This window comes from Anguilla anguilla, chromosome 2, assembly GCF_013347855.1.
Source record: "Anguilla anguilla isolate fAngAng1 chromosome 2, fAngAng1.pri, whole genome shotgun sequence".
Lineage (NCBI taxonomy): Eukaryota > Metazoa > Chordata > Actinopteri > Anguilliformes > Anguillidae > Anguilla > Anguilla anguilla.
Window position 1 is genome coordinate 19,677,186 of NC_049202.1, and position 13,916 is coordinate 19,691,101.

General features: G+C 43.8%; 1 protein-coding gene across 2 annotated transcripts in view; it reads left to right on the forward strand.

Moving 5' to 3' along the window:
* The first annotated feature begins 3,473 nt into the window (after positions 1 to 3,473).
* Positions 3,474 to 13,916, forward strand: part of LOC118221933 (echinoderm microtubule-associated protein-like 4) — a 29,390-nt gene continuing 18,947 nt past the window's right edge. Inside the window, exons 1-3 of one of the 2 annotated variants that reach the window (XM_035407381.1) lie at positions 3,474 to 3,955; positions 12,442 to 12,618; positions 13,662 to 13,797. In XM_035407381.1, coding sequence (XP_035263272.1) covers positions 3,931 to 3,955; positions 12,442 to 12,618; positions 13,662 to 13,797 — 338 coding nt within the window. In that variant the 5' untranslated portion in view covers positions 3,474 to 3,930. The remainder of the gene's footprint in view (positions 3,956 to 12,441; positions 12,619 to 13,661; positions 13,798 to 13,916) is intronic. The other variant, XM_035407382.1, reaches the window with a different exon arrangement.

A 13,916-nucleotide genomic window follows, 5' to 3' on the forward strand; every position in this document is an offset into this window, starting at 1 on the left:
AGGGCAAAATGAGGTTCTAAAGTAAGAAAATATACTTGGAAACAATGTTATGTTTACTGTGGAAACACGGTAAACATAACATTGCTGAACAAGCTTGCTTTAGACCACAAGCCCCCCAATGCCTCGATAACAGCCATTGCAATAATGGCAGATCATCAGAAATATCTAAAATGTCCTGCATTGCACACAGAAAGTGTCTGGGCCAAAAATAGACAGACACTTAAACTGATACAATTAAAAATAAATAAATAACAAAAAAAGAACAATCCCTCTAAACACACACACACACACACACACCACATATTTTTTATTTACCCTTTTAAATATAAGAGGGTCAATTTTTAAAAATTGTGTTCAATTATTTTTGCTGCACAAAATGATTTTGGAATGCTAATGTGCCCATGTATGATTATGTCGAAAAATCTCCTCCCAAAGTAATCAGTGAACAGTTTAGAAAATATTGTTTACCTGGATCAAAGGGTGAGTCCATTTCATGTAATTACACCTTGAGGCCAGTAGATGGAGTGGCATTCACACTCATGCCATGAAGTGCAAATAACTACTGGTTACCGTCAGCAGAGGTGGAAAGTCCAGGGGTCAGAAAGCTAAAGTCCTGCCATGTGTTTCATCTACGTATGAACTCAGCCAGCTGATTTCGCCAATTAGTTCTACCTCCTGGGTGGGGATTTATGCTAATTAGAAAATCCATGTGATTGTAACCAAATACTGGGGAGGACTTTTACTTTCTGAACCTGGATTTTCCACCTCTGCCCATCCGCTCTAACTTCAAACCCTCAGCTGTAGTGTATGTGTGTTTTGTGGGAGGAAGTATGTGCAAGTCAGGACCTGGTCTTAGTGCTCATCTGACAGACTGCAGGTGCTGGATCAACCCAAAGGAGTTACTATTGCGCCGTAATGTGAGACATGACATCATATTACATTACATCACAGGCATTTAGCAGACGCTCTTATACAGAGTGACTTACACAACATTTTACATAGCATTTATATTACATCCATTTATACAGCTGCATATATGCTGGAGCAATGCAGGTTCAGTACCTTGTTCGAGGGTACAACGGCATTGTCCTACCTGGGAATTAAACCTGCGACCTTTAGGTTACAAAAAACCCATTATACTACACTGCATGCCCTGCTAACTGAACCCCCCTTCCCTGGACAATGCTGTGACTTAATGATCAGCTCAATGGACACACTGCTGTATGAGGACCTTTTATAACAGCAGACAAACTCTGCCGAGTCCAATTAATGACCTCTGACCTTTTATTCCATACAGAATGTATGGAATAAATACAGCCCTGAAATATTCCCTGCATTAAAAAATGGTTAAATTGAACCTGGCAAAATGCCATGTGTAGCTTTTGTAGAAATACATGTTGAGAAGTCCATACATAGGACTGGGATTGCAGACCGCCTTCTGGCTGTTTATGGAACATCTGTGAATGGTATCCCTGTCATAGCAACATGCTATGACACACGCAGGAAGCGGAATAAATTACCACATCCTGTAAAGGTTATCTTGCCGTCGAAGAAAATTATTAGTCAGTACATGGAATCAGAGAGACAGCATGGCGTAACATGTACTTTATGCATATGTTAGTGATAGGCTTTTCTCCAAAGCCTATCACTTTTGTCCTCCCAGAATTTAGAGCCAATTGTTACCTTTCTATGAATTGCATGTGGAGAGATTGTGCATTTGGTTGAACAAATGACCTTTCCCTTTGTAATTTGCAGCCACAAGCTATCATTAGGGTTTGTGGTGAAGTGAACCAGTTAATTGGATTCACCCCTGACCCCTGACCCTTGACTTCATTGGAGAGGCGAGGACAGTAACTTGAGCCGCAGGAGAGTATCGTGACACTATGATGTTAAAGTAGCATTGTGTGTTTGTGGTGGCAGCACCAAATTATGTACCTGAAGGCTTTGGGTCTGAATCCTGACTGGTGTTGTACTCATGTGACCTAATGATCTCTTCCACCCTTCTTTTTGAAGAAATCAATGTGGTTTACATTAAAATATAATATTCACTCAATGTGCAGATAGTATAAAGCTATAGGCAAGGGCTGAAGTACAACTCACTTCTCAGACCTGGAACAGCTATTTTTCTATTGAAAAGATGGTTTCGACTCACAGTTGCCTTTTGTCTTTTGCTTAATTAGTCCCAGAATGCTAGCCATGTCTTTTACTTTTGTAGTTATTGAACCCTGTATGTATAAATATGTGTGCTAAAAAACAAATAGCACAGCCTCTGCTTTTAGAACACTAGGAAGGGAAAATAAATGACTCTGTGAAGCAGGGAGTTGTTTGCAGCACACTGATCTGGGACATGAGTCAGTCCGTGGGCGGTCTGGGGGTGGTTTGGCCCAGACTCTGTGAGGCGGATGCAGGCTGGTGGCTCTGGAACGGCTGATGGAGTGAAAAATCTGCCCGCTCGCCTACAACACAGCACACGCCCTGACCACGCGCAAAGACACCCATTCAAGAAATATGATAACCTTTTCCAGTTTAATTAGAGAATCGCTAAATGCCTACACGTAACATTTGCACAGAAAATCTCCAGTTGTGGGCGGAACGAAAAGTGATTTCTCCAACCAATATAACTGACATGCCCCTGGCGGAGAAACAGTTTACATGGCATGGCATGTTTGTTCTGAAGTCGTATTTCCTTTTTTAAAAAAATATCAGGTCGCAATTTTGTCCATATAAATTTTGTCTGCGAAAATCAGAACCACCACCCCCACCCCCACCCCCCTTTAGCCTCGTTCGACCAGCTCTGGTCAAAATGAAACTAATCCCATACCTCACCTCCAACCCATAAAACAGCAAGGGAGTTGATTCACCAACCTTTGGTGAACAGGCAATATTACGGCATAGCTGCCCCCTATTGCCCTAATTTTGCCCTAATCCTAATCCTAAATGAAATCCTAATTTTCAACCACGTATCGCACAAGAAAACCACAGTAAAGAGTAAGACCAAACCAAAGTAATTAAAATGAACAGCAATTATACTATAATTATATAAAGGTACTTCAGGCAAAAAAGAAAAAAATGAAGCACATTTATATAATGAATGAATGAAAGAATGAATGAATTAATTTTGTATCATTTTAGTTGTTGTTTGAGGCACATATAACATAGGTTAGGCTATACAATCTTTCATGTTACATAATAATAATAATAATAATAATACGTCAAAATAAATATAAAACAAATGCCTAACGTCAGATACCATTCTATGTATATAACATACATAGAAGGGCAGAAAACGTACATTGTTCCAGTGAAAGCAACATTAGATCTAACATTTATAAATACTGTAGTCTAATACATAATATTAGCGTTTTACTCATAGGATAATGCGTCGTTTTCTTTTCTTCAGAATGTATGAATTTCCTATTTTGTTTTCAGATACACACATTACACCATGCAATTGAAATCTAAACGCAGTTGTAATCATTATCATCAGCGTGTACGGCGTGTAAACACGACCTATCTCGCTTAGACTTCAGACAAAAGGAAGGTACTATCATCAAAAATGACCCCGTGTGCCTAGACTGGGAGACGCGCACTGTCACAGCCAGTCAGGTCCGCGGGACAGGGGGAAACTCCCTGCGCCAAAGCAGGCGGGGTCGGAAACGCGAAAGCCTGGCACAGCACGGGTATCCCACCGTTGGAGGAACGCGACACGCAGAGCTCAGTGCACCGATAGTGGCGCTGCGTAGCCGGTTGAGGGTAGCGCCGATCCGGCAAACACGTTAGCATCACTATTTGATGCAAGGGACGGTTTGAAGAAACCTCCTGCTTGCCTTTACATAATCTAGTACTCTCCTCCTCGATTGCAAGACGGAACGTACATAGAACCAGCGGCCAACAAGTACATAAATATCTCATCTGTGGATATTTCCAGAAATGGACGGTTTTGCCGGCAGTTTAGGTGAGTGGCATTTAATTTAATTGTCTTTTTTTTCTTTGCCGAGGTGATGCTCTTATATTCAATGGAATGTCTGGACATAGGGAAGGGGCAATTCAGGCTGTTCTTGTCTGAAGACAGGAGGATGTCAAATTGTAACATTATTTTGATGTGGTCTGCTGTATATGTCGTTTTGAAGGCGAGAATTTACAACGCTTTTATCCAGAGGACAATGTCGAAGGCGATGTTGTGCGTAGTCTTTGAGATTACATTGCTTTGTCTGTACACGGTTAGCCTTAGTACGCTTTGTCTAGCTGTGTTTGGAATATCAACTAGGCTACATTCAGAACCGTAGCTGACAGATCATGAAATATGTCAAGCGACGTGCAGAATGTAATTACTTGATTTTGTATTCTTTTCTCTGTCGTTTTCATGCGTAACATATCCAGATGTTGCGTTTTAATATTTTTACACAGAAAGCCTTAACGCCTTGGTGATCGGAGAGCCAAAGGTGGAAGGCTCGAAATTATTTAATCATTTACAATTCCCTGGTTGCCTTTATTTAGTCTCGAGATCTCGGGCTATAGGGACAGTGCAGGCTTGTTATGAAGTTTAATCAGTGTCTGGTCCGCACGCTGATAGGGTTGCGGACGTCTCTGTGTCTAGGGACTTTGAGGCCGTTTCTGACAGCACATATATGCATTACAGGTCTTCTAAATGCTTGCTGAACCACACACAGTACGCAGGGAGCACTGTCTTCACACATTCAGACTGATGATTCATATTGGAATCCATGACAATATTCCTTAAGCAGCAAAAATAGCTCAACATTTTGTTTTTCACTGGCCATTGTGGATTTAAATGTTTAAGAACCCATCAATATTCATGTGGGCAGTCAAGTTGAGGAGCAGATACTGTATCTCCTCTTTACCTCTCACTTGCCCTGTGCTTAGCACCCGTCCAAGCTGTGTGTGCCTCTCCAGGTTTACTCTGTGCAGTTATCACATGTGTGTTACAGTCCAAGAACATCTTGTGCTTGGCCCTGTACCTTCTGTTTGTGTCAGTACCGTTGTGTATGAAGTATAATTTTGCATTAGTGTCAGTATTTCTGAGGGCATAGTGTGATTCTGTGTTTGTGTCAGTATTGCCAGGGGTTTGGTGATCTTGCATGTCTGGGTCTGTGTGTTCTTGGCACCACAGTTCAGTCTGGGTCAGTACTGCCGTGTGTGGTGTCATTCATGTGTGTTTCAGCACTGAGCTGTGTTTGTTGTCATTACTCTGTTTTTGTGTCTGTTTAGCTGTGTTTACCATCTTTTTAGTGTTTGGGTCAGTACTACCATGTCTGATAGCATCACTTTGTGTTTATGTGTCCACTATTTCTTCTATAATATCATTGTTGTGTGTATGTTTGTCAATATTTCTGTGTCTGGGTTGCATTATAATGTGAACTGTACTGTAAATATATCCTTCAATGAGTATCATTTAGAAATGAGTGGTCCACTGTGGTTTCTCGTTGACATTGGTCTGAGTAAACATCGTAGTATATTGTATTGGAGCCAGCTACCATCCGCCACTAGCATATGTGAGGCAGTGAAGCCTTTGTTAGGGTCATGAATTGACCACAAGAGGGAGACTGTAGAAATGAGAGTAAATCTACTGTTGGGTCTAACCTAAAAAGAGTTGCAAATTGTTACAGTCTTATTTTTGTCCACAGAGAAAGACAAAAAAATAAGATTTAATGAGCACAACTTAGAGGTTCGGATACAGGAAAAACTGGCTGTCCAGACAAGCCAGTTTGTGCTTATATTTCCATACTGAAGAGGAAGAAACAGAGCTGAATTTTTTGACAATACGTGAAATATGGAATTTATGGCCATCTCAGAGATTGAGAGGCTGCCATTCCTGTCTGGAGAGAGAAAGGCATGTGTGGCTTTGGAGCTTTGGCAGTGCGGTACGTTGCCACTTTCCACAAACTGCGGAGCAGTCAGTAACACAAAAATAAAACAAAGACCTTATATGGTTTGTGCGCTAATTTCATATTTATGTCTTGTGGATGTAGAATGCTCTTTCTTTCTTATGTACGTATCTGCTGTAACTGTGTTTGCTGCTGTTCATTCTTGAGGTTTGGTATGTTAGCGTATGCTTTAGCAATGTAAGTGTACCCTTGTAGCCACGCCAGTAAAGTATAGAGCCATTTGAGTCAGAGAGAGGTTGAGAGAGAGAGAATGAGAGTGAGATTGAGACTGATTATGAACAATCATAATAAATGAATTCTAGCAATGACTGACAGGCAGGGAGAAACAGAGGTTCAGTACATGGTAGTGCTGTGCTACAGCTGTTTGGTTACAGCCGACTAAAAGCTTTCCTAAACAGATGTTTCTGAACAGGCGAAAAACAACGCCGCAGAATTCCTGTGCCAAGGCTTAGGTGCCTCACAGCTAAAAGCCCAATAAAGAAGCAAGCCAAGTGCAGGAGGTGCTTAGAGGGCCAGGATACGGCCTAACAGTCTCTTTTTGCCAAGCCAAGCTTGCTGCTGGAGACTGCAGTGCCAGGCAGAGGGTCCTTAATTATCATCCTAAGATGACTTCCTGGAAATTAGTGCACATTACAGCACTACATCCGAGGTTGACGACACTTGACATTGGGATCCTCTGTCTGCCCGAGGTCACAAAAAAACTGAAGTTGGCTCGGTCATCCAAGTACTAATACAGCCAAGTAGTTGGTTCGGACGTCCAAAATCTATTCACTTCCCGATCTACTGCGTACCAGGCGGCCAGAACAGGGTCTAGTCATGTTATATATGCGCACGCTGCTTGAGATTAGATGTGCGGATGTAAGGTGGTATGGTTGAGTGAAGCGGTACCCCTGTGAGTCTCTAATGGGTAGAAGGGGATATATTTTAGGTTTGGTTGGCGGGGTGAGGAGAAAGTGTCGGTGCATTGGAGGGAAGCCGTGGGTGTACAGTAAGTTTGGGGGTCATATGGGGTTCAGTTTAAAGCATTTCCTGTATGGAATTTTACAAGAGCCTTACATAGACATTTAGGGGAACACAGTGAAAGGCTCGGAGGTGGTTTCTAAACAGCACTCTCCAGCCGCCTGGGATTCCCCTGTCTTTCAGCCACATGGGGGCAGCGTGTGTGTGTGTGTGTGGGGGGGGGGGGGGGGGGGGGGGGGGGGCAGTTGGTGCCTGAAGATCCCTCTCTCCTGCATTGTTGATACTGAGTGACTGTTCTGTGTGTCTAGTGCTTGTATTTTTGTGTATGAGGGGGTGGGGGGTGGGCATAGGGTATTTGGCATAGAAACCAGTTTACTGGGCCAGTGGGCAGTTGGGTGGGAGGGGAGTATCTGAGTTTAACAGAAATCTCAGTTGAAGATTGAGGTTATGTCACACTCACAGTGGGGGAGGAGTCTCAGCGAGAGCCACATGGTGCGCTGCAGGGGTTAATTCATCTTCTCCACCAGTTCTCCTTGAATAAAGATCCTCCGTCCTCCGGTAAGGCTGGATGCTGATAGGCTGATATTCCCTGTGATGCACTCTCCCCGGGGAGTCACGGTACCGTATGGCTGCAGCTACATACATGGGCAGCTGGCTACACCAGAAACCATGCTAATGAATTTGGAAAAGAAGAAAGCGTGATCTGCCCCTGCGGGAGTGGTAGGGGTGGGGTTTGGGGGGTGGGAAAGGGGGGGGGGTGTTTGGGGGTGTGCCCATAGGGCAGCCATGGCAGACCACAGGGGGGCTTTAATCTCTGAATTAATGTTGTTGTGAGATAGACAGGCTTTAGTATGGATTAAATTTGAAACTGTCCTACTCCTGCTTGGGGAATAGGGGCATCTAATCTGGGAGTAGTCAGGTGTATGTTAATGGTGGATATGGAGGGGAGCTGTGTTATGGATTAATGGAACAGTTTCTTTCTGGTTTACATTTTTTGGGAGGGATGGGGGGATTTTTGAGAAAAGGTTGGTGGGGGTGGGGTGCAGAGTTAAGATGTTAAATTCATATATTTTTGTTGTGGTTTCCTAGCAACACTGCCAGATCACAGGTCACACATTTGAGATCTGACAAGCAGTCTCATGATCTCCACAAATTGTAGACCTACTTCTGGCATCCATTAGGTTCTCAGGGTTTTCACAGTTTTGGATGGGCTAAATATAAATTTGATTGATTGTGTATTATTTACTTTTTCTATATTTTAACAAGTCATCTTACTGACTTATTTGACATGTAGATAGTGTAAGCATTATTCTATGACTAATCCTGCAGACTGAAAAATTCAGTTTTTAATCCGTAAGTGCCTGTAAATATACATGAACAGGTTATCCTGCCTGTTTTGTTTCATGTAGCATGAATAATAATTTAATAAGTGCTACATAATATACCATAACCATGGTCGTAAGAATACACGTTTCATAGCTAGGCATTTCATAGTATTGAAACTAGTTATGTTGAGCATTTGGCACATGATTTATAATTCATATGAATGCTTGCTTCAACTGCATGCTTCATAACCTCATGTTAGATATAATTTGCTCATAATGCTTTTTACAATGTTTTTGGCAATTATTCAGAGCTGATGAAGGACTAATGACACCCCAGTTCAGGTGTTATAATTTAATATTTACTGTTGTGGGAATAAAGCCAAACGAGTTTATTACTTTTGGTCAGAAAGCCCCTAGACGGCCATTTTAGCCATGTTTGAATTACAGTGATGCGTCATGTTGGTGCAGGAGGCATGGACCGATGACATCATCCTGCTTTGCAGTAGGTCATGGGAGCATGGAGTGATGACCTCACCCGATCTTGAAGCAACTGGGCAGACACAAAGGGTCTACCTGGGGTACGTCCCGGTACTCAAAAAATACATCCTCCGTTTCTCTACTACCCACTCGCCTCCTCCGTGCCCTGGAAACCGATCTTTGTGTCCTCCCTCCCTCCAGTGTCCCAATATTGGAGGAGACGCGTGAAGCACACAGAACTGTATTCGCGAAGCAGCTTCAAACTCGTCTCCTCCCCTCCTTTCCTCCACATACTTCCGGTTAGGAGGCGAGTGGTAGTGGAGGAGTGGAGGAAAGGAGGCGAGGAGAGAAGAGAAATGGGACGCACCCGTCGCCTCATATGGCAGCGGCCCATGGTTGCGCAGAGTGATGACCTCATTCTATCATGCAGCGCATTGCGCAGTGCAGAGCAGTCCAGTGCAGTGGAGCAGCGTCGTGAGTCTCTTTGGAGAGCAGAGCTGGAATCAGGCTCTAATGTGCAGCCTGTTCTGACTGGAACGTTTCCATGGAAACCTTGGAGTGCAGAAAGTAGGCAGAGACCGTGATGTCCGTGATGACCAATCAGAGTGCAGCCTGTTGAGCACAGTCGTCCAGCACTTCAGGTTCTCTTGCTTAGTTAACAGAGCACTCGTTGCAAGTTGCAACAGCAGCAGGGGGCTTAACCCTCAAGTGTAGAGCAATGGACCACTGAATGTGAAATGAAACGACTGTTTCTTTCAGAGTCCACAGTGTGTTTACATTTATTGCTTGATATGCTATTGATTTATGTTGATTTGTGTTGATTTACTGAGGAAATAGAGAGAGAGAGAGAGGGTGATAAGAGTATTTATGTTAGTCAGATCTTATGTTCCTGAGATAGCTAGTTCTGTGTCAACAGACAGAGGGAAGCACTCTCTGCCTCTCTCAGGGACTGCAGTGTGGAAATTGTTAATGAAAGCAAATGAAACTGGGGCAGCAGAACCGCTCTGCTCCATGGATTCTTCTCAGAATCTGCTGATGCTGTTTTATATGTGTGTGTATGAGAGAGAGCGAACGCTACAGAGAGACAGAGACAGAGGGAGATGTTGTGAGGATATCGAGGCCATGATGAAAGCACTTGTCAAACCACTTTCATTTCAGAGTGGTACAGAGCTGAGGGAGCAGGAGGTTGCAGGGATGGAGAAAGGGAGGGAGAGGCCCTGAGGAAGAGGGGGGGCGGTTAGGTTAGGCTTTCTTTATTGAGCTCTCTGGTTATCACATTTGGGCTGTAGTAGGGGAAATGAAAGCCAAGGTTCTGTGAAACCTGTAAGGGGTAGAGATACAATGAGCTGCCAAGCACTGACCCATTTGACATATCTGTCCAAAGAAAAACGCAGCTGTTCGCCTAATCAGTGAGTGACTAATGCAACACACAGTTTCATGAAACCTTTGGTTTCTCCCATCTCGAGTAAATGTGTGAAGCTGTTCCTCACAATACTGGGCTCCAGCACCTGTCCCTGCAGTGAAAACAGTTAATCAGGCTTGCAGCCAAGGCCCACCTTACAATACGGGAAGGGTCTGAGGTTAGAAAGAGACTAATGTTGGTAGCCCCTGCTGAGAATGATGAGATGGTGGTGGAGAAAGATCAATCGCCGGTATCGATCTGTTTTAGACAAACACTCAAGGGAGGTAGAAGGAGATGGCAGTTTTAGGGCAGGCACTGTGCAGTAGCTTGGTGGTGGAATGTCTGACAGGAAGGCTAAGGCGGTTAAGGAGGTGGTTTTCCCCCCTAAATGCATTAGCTTTTATTGGTATGCAGGATACGTTGCTTAGAAAAATATTACCCTAGTTGTGTCCTTCCAGATGAAAATCCTTTGCATGGCGGGGATTCTAAATCAGGGCGTTTTGTCCTGGCCTTTAGTTGGCTGAAGACAAGTGCTGCTTGTACAAAAAATGCATCAGTCTTTGGTACAGCCAGTGCTCACTCTTTGACTTCACTTATTCTTTCTTCCTACCGCAATGTAGAATACAGTGTTTTGTTCTTCCCGCTATCTTCAGCATTTTCATTTCAGTTGTCAGCTCTTCCATGAATTTCAGCTCTCTGATCACATTAACGCGGTAAAACCGCATTAATCCCTGCAAATTAACACCGAAGCTAACCTTTGCCTCTTGACTTTCCTGTGTAATAGCATGTGTCTCTAGGAAAGCCAGGTCTAACTTTGGCAGTTCTAAAATGATGTTTTTTTTAGCAGTTTTGGAGAAAAAGCAACTGCGTTTTGGAAGGAAGCCTTGTGTTGAGGTGTGACTCAAAAGCTTTTCACTGATAAGGCACTATAAAAAGAAAAATACACAAATGTGAGAACATGACTGAGCGAACTAGTCTGCTACACCAGCCCTGTAACAGGCAGTATAAAAATGAGTCTGCTACACCAGTCCTATGACATGTGGTATAAGAATGAGTCTGCTACACCAGTCCTATGACAGGTGGTATAGGAATGAGTCTGCTACACCAGTCCTATGACAGGTGGTATAGGAATGAGTCTGCTACACCAGTCCTATGACGTGATATAAGAATGAGCCTGCTACACCAGTCCTATGACATGTGGTATAAGAATGAGTCTGCTACACCAGTCCTATGACAGGTGGTCTAAGAATGAGTCTGCTACACCAGTCCTATGACGTGATATAAGAATGAGCCTGCTATACCAGTCCTATGACATGTGGTATAAAAATGAGTCTGCTACACCAGTCCTATGACAGGTGGTCTAAGAATGAGTCTGCTACACCAGTCCTATGACAGGTGGTATAGGAATGAGTCTGCTACATCAGCCCTGTGCCTGTTCTTGTGCAAGAGTGAGGGACATCCCTTTTGTGTTTGTGTTGTGCATGCTGTCTTGTGGAATCACAGCGCTGCACTATTGCTGTGTGTCTGTAAGAATGCTAGCAGTTTGTGACGTGGCCTGATGTTTCAGTGGGGGTGGTGTGTGATAGCAGGCTGCTGTGGTATGGCACAGTGTTCATTTTAATGTTGCAGCAAGAACTGCCTTTGTGAGCAGTGCTGAGGTATTGTAAAACACTAGCGAGAAGTGGCTTTACTCTGTAGTGAAATTCTGGTGAGCCATGCTGTAGAACTTCAGTGAGGAGCACTACTGTAGTGATGCTGTGGTGAGCACTGTTGTGTAATTGCAGCAAGGAATGATTAAGTATTGCACTGATGGGTAAAGACTGCTGTGCATCAGTGTTATATCTTTTAATAATGTTATGCCCATATCTCTCACTTTCTGTTTGTTTCTCTCGCTTCCTCCTTTCCTCTACCTCTTTTTGCCTACCATTGTCTTCAACTGTCGCTCTCTCTCCCCCTCAACATCTATTTCTCAGGTAAATTCAAAGCGCTTTATTGCCATGAATGATAAACCAGTGAATATTGCCAAAGCATAGAAATACCAATTACAGGCGATGTGTATTATAACACATAATATACAAAATATTAGATTTATATCAGGTTTAGATTTTCAGTGCAGTGGCGCCCAACCCTGGTCCCAGGGAGCTAAAGGGTCCCCTGGTTTTTGTTTTCACCTTAAATACAACAACCACTTAGAGCAAAGAAACCAGGTAAGGTGAGTTAACTTTGCAATCACCTGCTTTAAGTGCCGACTAAAAACAAAAGCCAGCAAGACCCTGCGGCTCTCCAGGACCTGGTGTGGCCACCCCTGGTGTAGTTGAAAGAGAAAAAAATACAGTGTGAAATTTTTTTTTGTCCTTTTCCTCTTCCCCAGACGACAGCATCTCGGCGGCGAGCGCGTCGGACGTGCAGGACCGGCTGTCGTCGCTGGAGCTGCGCATGCAGCAGCAGGAGGACGAGCTGGCCGTGCTGAAGGCCGCGCTGGCCGACGTGCTCAGGCGCCTGGCTCACTCCGAGGACAGCGCCACCACCAAGAAACCGTCCGGCAAAGGTGCGGCTCGCCCCTCCCCCTTCGCTTTCTGAGCTCGCCCCGTTGGAGCGTCTGACACCTCCCGCCCCTTTTTTATACGTCCCTCCTGTGACCCCGCCCACCCCGTTCTCTTCTCTGACATCCTAAATTTTTCCTGAGTGAGATAACAGCTCCCCCGCCCAAAATGATGTGTTTAATTTACAACTATCTCTTTTCGACTGTGTGTCAGAATTAATGAGGGGATAATATTCTGCAACACCGCAGCCATGTCTTCTCCTTGTTTGGGCATTTTAATGTAATGTGTGTGGGAGTGTGCGTGTGTGTGTGTGTGAGTGTGTGTGTGTGTTTGCGTGTGTATGTGTTTGTGTGTGGGTCTATATTTGGCAAGACCAAGTCACTGCTGCAGTTCTAGTCTCATTTTAAACATATTATGATGTTGCCTATGCTTGCATTCCTGCTTGGCGACGACCTTGTGCCCTGCTCTGATAGGTGCATGCGATACAAAGGGGGGGGACATCAGTCAAAGCATGCCAAGACAAGTCTTCCCTCTCCACTGTGCTGATAATCTTTGGTGCTGACTAGAGTTTAACATTTCCCTTAAATCCACTATTTAAAATATCAGGAAAAAGCATTGTTCCTGGAAAATCCCGGTATGTAAGTAGCATTTTAAAGTGAATTGTGTAGGAAAGTCAAACACGCCTGTCTGTGAGGCATTGGGCCTCATTCACAAAACTTTTCTTAAATTATTATTTCTTTCGTTCTTAAAAATGTTCCAACAAAAAAACAATATGAGATTCAATCATGACACATATGCAGACCTTTGTTTCTGTGCATATCCCAAGTGTATGAGATGAATGCTGGCTGTTTGTAAATTTTATGCACAATCATGTTCGTGTGATTTGCATAAGGAAACAGCCATGAACAAATACAGATATGAAAAAAACCATGAATGCTGAAATGTTCTTGGAAACGTTCTTAAACGCAGTTTACAATCAAATGTGATCGTGCATACTGTATGTTTTGTCTGTATTTCTGATATTCCATATCACTATCACACCCTATAGGGCACAATCCTCTACGTGAGGCCTACTCGATGTCTTGCATAGCCAATGGGAGCTCCAGGGGTCGAAAAGCCCATCACAGAGATGGCCTCTCTCTGTCTGTTGCCAGAAAGGAGACCCTCTCCTCTGCAGCTAAGAGGTAATGACACACGTGCTGGCTGACCATTATAGCTAGCTAGCTGATGTTACCGATCACATGGTTAACTTAATGAAGTTGGCTTATTGATCAGGCATTTTCCCCTTTGGTGAGCACACCCA